This window comes from Vicia villosa, unplaced genomic scaffold (assembly GCF_029867415.1).
Source record: "Vicia villosa cultivar HV-30 ecotype Madison, WI unplaced genomic scaffold, Vvil1.0 ctg.000978F_1_1, whole genome shotgun sequence".
NCBI classification, from domain to species: domain Eukaryota; kingdom Viridiplantae; phylum Streptophyta; class Magnoliopsida; order Fabales; family Fabaceae; genus Vicia; species Vicia villosa.
Window position 1 is genome coordinate 467,195 of NW_026705442.1, and position 7,031 is coordinate 474,225.

A 7,031-nucleotide genomic window follows, 5' to 3' on the forward strand; every position below is an offset into this window, starting at 1 on the left:
TAACACCATCATACACGACTCAAATCATTTTACATACTCTGCAATGGGAAGGCCATTTTCCTTTCATTTCCTTTCTCTCCTTTTCCCTTTGCGTTTTTTTTCTGCAAATCGTTTTTTCACAACTAGGGTTTCGTTTTCCCTTTTAGAATTTTTGTTAATCTCTATAAAAAGCAAACAAATTAGGTTAATAAAACATGAATTTGAACAGAAACTAACATGAATCGAAAAAATCGGAGACGGAGTGGATCAAACAGAGACGGAAAGGAGATCACGTCGGAGATGGAGGTAGCGCTTCCGTTTGTGATGAAAATAGAAGAAGGCAATGTTCGTTGTTGTTGTCCATCATAGGAGAGGAATCGGTGCACTACCATCACCGTTCAGGAGCTTTTGGGCTTAAAATATCACGGTTTTTATTTACGGCTTAAAATATCTACAGTTTGTTAACTGTGGCAAATGATGAAAAGACCACACTTTCACACTCCGGATTCAATGTTTTAAAACATATGTCTGCGATTTAAAAACCATGGCTAAAGCTTGTATGTGGCCACAGTTTTCGAGTTGTGGTAAAATTTAGCTGGCAGTAGGCCAAAAATGTTGTAGTGAGACGGCCAAGCCGAAGTCAAAAGATTTGTTGAATATGACTAAGCAGGATGTATGGATACCTGAAATTCTAGTTCTTGATATTTTTTCACTTTGTTAGGTACATCAGTCAGTTGGAAAGCAACTCGTCAGATAGTTGTAGCCTTATCAACCATTGAAGTTGAGTATATTACCCTCACTGAAACTGTTAAAGAATCATTGTGGCTTGAAGAGTTTGTTAAATAACTGAAACTTCATGGTCAAGATATCATTGTTAAATGTGATAGTCAAGGTGTCATACATCTGTGAAAGAATTCAACCTATCATGAGAGCATCAAGCACATTGATGTTATGCTGCATTTTGTCAACGAGAAAATAAAAAGATAAGAAGTCAAAGTGATGAAAGTTTCGAGTGATCAGAATGCTGCAGAGATGATCACCAAGTCACTGCCATGCAGCAAGTTCTTCCACTATATGCAGCTGATAAAGTTGCATGATGAAATATAGTTTGTTCCTTTCGTGTTGTAGACTTTGTTCCAAGGTGAAAATTTATGCTATTTGGATCGAACTCTAGTTTCGACAAGGGTAGCTCCATAGCTCAACAAAACTAGTGCATGCTGAAGTCAAAGTATTTTCTAGACTGCAGTAGTCGAAGATGTGTTTTGTAATGAAAGCATGTTCTTACATGCAGTTGTATAAGTTAACTTGTTGTTTAAGTTAGCTTAGTGTCTAAGTTAGCTATACATGTCATGTATGTATGTGTGTTATCATCATCCACTATATCAAAATATTCAAAAATGATTTGAGAACTTCTAATCTTCTCCTTACTCGTGAAATGGTGGGGGTTATAAAAATACATTCTTTCTATTTATGAAGAAGCTTTAGACCAAACGATCATCTTGCAAGAATCATGAATTTAGTAAAGTAAAAATGTTGTGCCAAGTAGGTTTAGACAAAAGAATCAAGTTGCAAGAATCGTAAATTTATTAAAGTAGAAATGTTGACCTGAAGTAAAGAACATTAATAAGAATTCTTAATGTGTTCAAGAAGTGTTGGGCATAGGCAAGTACCTTGGGTTATCTTGAATGATTTATTGGAGCATAACAATACTTTTTTTTTACTAAATTAACAGCATCTTGTCATCAAGGAGAAATAAACATTCCAAATATGTTGGAAGCCTTGTATACTCTTGTCTTCGGACATAAGAGCTTAGTTTCATGATCATAAGATACTGAGTTTGAAGTTTTTTTACCGTATAATTTGAATTAATAAAAAATATTAATTTTGTTTAATTTTTTTAATCAATTAAAGGAAAATAATTTTACTCTTGATTTTTCTTTTGAATGGATATTTCCTTGGCACTCAACTCTTTATGCTTTAGGAATGTTGTACGATTTTCCACAATATACCTTCCTTCATTTATCACAATCTCCTTTTTATCTTTGCTTGCTTCACCTTTAAGTTGTATACTGGTGTATATATAACTTCAACCACAAAAACACATATTACAACAAAATCAGAGTAACTTCTCTTTACATTACTTTATTAATTATTAATTTCCTTTTTTTATAATATTTTTTAGAAGTGAAAACTACATGTTAGCCGCTGACTGAACATATTTTTTTGCTATATTTGTGTAGGCAAGAGAAGGAGCATATATTGAAGTCCTATTACGTGTATTTTCAGGTATGATTTCTCTAATAAATGCTCCTTCACCTATTTCTTATACTTTTATGTTAAATTGTAATTTCAAATTCGTTTGCCCTTCAATAAAAAAAATTAATGAAAATTGAATTTCTATTATTTTTTATCAAATTAAATATTAAATTAATTTTAATTAAATTTTTTTATATTTTAATATAGGTAATTTCATATACATTTTATTTTTAACTGCCAAAATGTATAATTATCATTTTGTAGAAGTTGCAATTTTTTAAAAAAAAATTATTTCACTATTTCAACCTATTTTGATTTTTTAAAATAATAGTTTATAAATATAAAATTATATTTTATTTCGAAACTTTTTTTATAACTTTCATTCATTTAAAAAAATTGGTGTCATTGCCCATGTGATCAAAATATAAATAACGTCTAAATAATAATATTTTATATTATTAGAATAATTTTTTTTATTACTTTATCTTTTAAATATTTTCACCTTCTTTTTTACAAGGATAAGAATGAATGAAAAAAAATCACCTCGTGAAATACCTTTTACTAAGAATTTAATTGGAATACACTGATGACGGTGTAAAGAAGTTTTATAGCGTCAATAAATCACAACCGTTTATTTATTGAAAGTGTTTAACTTTTAGTTTAATTTTTTTAAAAGTAATATAATTGAGTGGTTGTGATGTATTGATAGTGTAAAAAGTTTTACACTGACAGTGCACAGCAGTTAAACTAAAATTGACCAATATATGTATATATATATATATATATATATATATATATATATATATATATATATATATATATATATATATATATATATATATATATATATATATATTGTTGGTTTTTGATAAACTTTATAAAGACATCATTGTAGAAAATGGATTCAACCACGACCATCGTTGGAAGAGGATCCATTTTAGAGCCACCATACTTTGATGGTGAAAATTGCAGTGAGTGGAAGGAGCGTATGAAGATATTCATACAATCTGTTGATTTCAAACTTTGGCTAGTGATAAAGAATGGAACAAAAATTGAGAAGTCTGAAGATGAGTACAATGATGAAGACATGAAGATGATGGAACAAGAAGCAAAAGCTAAACATATTTTATTTTGTGCCTTAAACCCTGAAGATCGTAAAAGAGTTTCATGTTGCAATAAAGCAAAGGAAATGTGGGATGAGCTTGACAAGTCAAGTGTCAATTCTACAGCTGTAGTATCAGAAATAGAAACAGATGCATCAGCAGCAGAACTCAACAACACTCCTAACTTGGAGTTTTTGAAAGAAACAAGTATGGTTTTCTCTCTCCCTCAAAATATTATGTACTTATAAACAATACCAAAAAAGTAGTGTTCAATAGAAAACATTGTGTTGACTAAAAATGAACATTATTTAAATAAAAATAAAATAAAATTGAAATTAAAAAAAAAAATTAGGCAAGAAAATGGAACTCTCTGCCTCTCTTTATAATATCACTTTCGTGGTATTAAATCTAGACATTATATTGATCATGGTTTCAAATTGTGGACCCTATAATAATAATATCACAACCGCTGCATCATACCATACTACTTATGTATTGCTAACAAAAATTATTCTTTTACCTTCTTTTATATTTATATCAAAGATTTAAGAAATATTTAAAAAGAATTCAAGATATTTAAATTGTTTGGAAGATCATATTGAGAAATGTCTGAGACTTAAAAAAAGAAATATAAGGTATGTTAGGAAGATAGATAATAAAGTATAATATTTTATATTAATAAATGATAAACTCATACTACAAGTCTACAACGTCTGCAATCCAAATTTCAACAGCAATACTCACAATTGCATGCGTAGACGCAAATGAAATTTAGAATCACAATATTGATATTATTTTGATTTTTTAATTTTTTGTATTATTTTGTTTAAGGTGATGATCCAAAGAAAAATTTTCTCAACCTTTGTGTTCCCATTTACAAGCATGCTATAAAAGGAAACTGGCCAGCAGCCAAGCGAATGATAGACAAGGAAAACAAGCTGAAAAATGCTGCCATAACCCAAGGGTGGCATACGCTACTGCATGTTGCAGTAGGTTCAAACAAGACTGAATTTGTGAAGCAGCTATTGAAAATATTAGATGATAATGACTTGGATTTGCAAGATAAGCACGGCATCACTGCTTTCTGTTTTGCTGTTAGTGCTGGAAACATTGAGATTGTTAATTTAATGCTCAAAAGAAACTCGCAGTTACCCATAATAAGGGATCAAAAGGGATTTACTCCTATTCAGTATGCTGCTTTCATCGGAAAATACAAATTGACATGGCATCTATATGATAAAACTATACATTCTTTTGAAGAAAAGGATTGGAATGTATTGTTCTTTGGTTGTTTCCACACTGGAATCTATGGTAAGTATTAACGTACACCATAATGAGCAAGGTTTTAAAATTCAGATTTCATGCTATTAGGAAATGTCGCATTCAGAACATTGGTAGTAACTCGTTCCAGATCCAATGGTTTAAAATATAACAAATTAAATTTGCATTTAAAGATGGTGATTTCAATTGTCATCAAAGTTAGGCTTATTAGAACAATTACAACCTTATCAATTATGAAAATACTAATCTTGACCTTTTTATTTTACTTTCAGACATAGCCTTGAAAATGGTAAGAGATAAGAATACACTAGCTTTTGCACGCGATACAAATCAATGTACAGCTTTACATTGGTTGGCTACAAATCAAATGCATTTGAATTCTTCTTGTCATGGTCAAGAACATGATGATAATCCCATTATGACCAATCCTTGTAAATAAATATAATTCCCTTTGATTTTATCAATAATTCTTTTATATTTGTTTTATGCATTTTATATCAAGTAACAAAGTTTCTTATTGCAGATAGGGAGAATCAAGTGTATTTCCAATTCGTTAAATTTCTCTGGACCGCGATACTTGATAAATACTACTATTCGGAAGCGGAGTTAAGAAAAATCATAAATGAACCTTTCCAACTTATATTTTATGCTGCAAGAGTTGGAAATTATGGATTCATATCAGAGCTTATTAGCTGTTTTGCATCGCCATGCTAGTATCTTCAACATGGTACATCAAATAATGTATATAACGAATACCATAAGTACATATGAAGATGAACAAGGAAACAATTTATTGCACTTGGCTGCAAATTTAGCACCTCAAAGTCAACTTGAATTGGTTTCTGGAGCAGCTTTTCAAATGTCCCTCGAGTTATTATGGTTTGAGGTACAATTTCTTTATCTAGTTACATGGATCTGAAATTTTAACTGTATTTCTCAAATTCTTTTTATATTGAAAAATTAACCCTTACTTATTAAAATATTTTAACGGAACAATTGATTTTGTGTGTGGGTAATATACATAGGTAGAAGTGAGTCCATTTCAACTAAACAAAAAAATGAGTGCAGAAACTTGAATTTCACAACCTTATAGAAAAGAAAGTATTCACATTCATGTCTCATGTATAAATAGAAATTTATGTTATGGGTGAAATCAGAAACATGTAGAACCTCATCGGCCAAACTTTGAGATAGGTATGTAACTAACTTCTATAACATAGTAACTATAGTCGTTCAAAACATAGGGATCATCAATTCTATATGAATCTAGAACATCTAAGATAGACATGATTTAGATAGACATGAGTTTATGATTCCTAAGATAAATAAAAATGTCAAACTACAAATTGGTTTGGATGGTCACAATTAATGTTTTATGCATCATTTTCCTAATTTGCTATTTAAATTAAACTCGGATATATTTTATTATGTTTTCGTACTATAGAAAGTAAAGAAGATAATGCCGCCAGAACAAATAGAGAGCATAAACTCTGAAAACTTCACTGCACAAGAATTGTTCTCAAAAGAGCATGAAAAACTAAGGGAAAAGGGAGAGGAGTGGATGAAAAAAACGGCTGAGTCTTGCATGCTAATTTCAACTGTTATTGCTACTGGAGTTTTCACTGCTGCAACGAGTTTACCAGGAGGAACAAACGATGACACCGGAAAACCAAATTATTTATCTAAAACATCTTTTTTGGTGTTTGCAATATCAGATGCATTGGCACTTGTCTCATCTTCGACAGCAATATTGATCTTCTTGTCTATTCTTGTCTCACGTTATAGAGAGTATGATTTTTATAAATCATTGCCTCTAAAGCTAGTATTTGGATTGATCACATTGTTCATCTCCATTGCAAGCATGATGGTAGCTTTTAGCAGTGCCTTCTTCATTATATACTATCATGGTTTAAAGTGGGTACCTAGTTCCATTGCAATACTTTCTTCCCTACCAATTCTTTTGTACATATTTTTGCATTTTTCACTTTTTTCAGATATTATACATTCAAGCCTCTATTGGAGGAAGCTATCAACGGCCGGTAAAAACATGATTTATGTACTCGAGGAGTAGAGTATCATTATTGTCTGGAAAATGCTTAGTGTTACAAGCATCACTACTCTCATTGTAATATGTATTGAATTTATTTCTAGAAGTTGTTCAAGTAAATTAACATTGAAATTGCTCTTTCTTTCTGTATCATATTTGTTTGATAATTCATATTATGATAACACCCTTAGTTTATAGATAATATCACTCTCTAATTTATTGAGATACGATGTTAGTGACGAAAAAGTGACTCATAACTAGATCAATGGAGAAACATTAAAATATGAGGCACTTGTATATTTTTGAAATCCTCTTCTGATAATAATTATTTTTCCGAATTTGAACATAAATATTTCTTTATAAGC

The 7,031-nt window shown here is 30.4% G+C and overlaps 2 protein-coding genes across 2 annotated transcripts; both read left to right on the top strand.

The window, feature by feature from the left end:
- The first annotated feature begins 2,125 nt into the window (after positions 1-2,125).
- LOC131632665 (uncharacterized) lies at positions 2,126-6,038 on the top strand. Its single transcript, XM_058903403.1, has 5 exons — positions 2,126-2,265; positions 3,131-3,545; positions 4,170-4,649; positions 4,892-5,050; positions 5,143-6,038. The coding sequence occupies exons 2-5, from the start codon at positions 3,134-3,136 to the stop codon at positions 5,331-5,333; spliced, it is 1,242 nt and encodes a 413-aa protein (XP_058759386.1). The 5' UTR covers positions 2,126-2,265; positions 3,131-3,133; the 3' UTR covers positions 5,334-6,038.
- A 40-nt stretch (positions 6,039-6,078) lies between these two features.
- LOC131632670 (uncharacterized) lies at positions 6,079-6,670 on the top strand. Its single transcript, XM_058903407.1, has 2 exons — positions 6,079-6,486; positions 6,614-6,670. The coding sequence occupies exons 1-2, from the start codon at positions 6,079-6,081 to the stop codon at positions 6,668-6,670; spliced, it is 465 nt and encodes a 154-aa protein (XP_058759390.1).
- Positions 6,671-7,031: the final 361 nt, after the last annotated feature.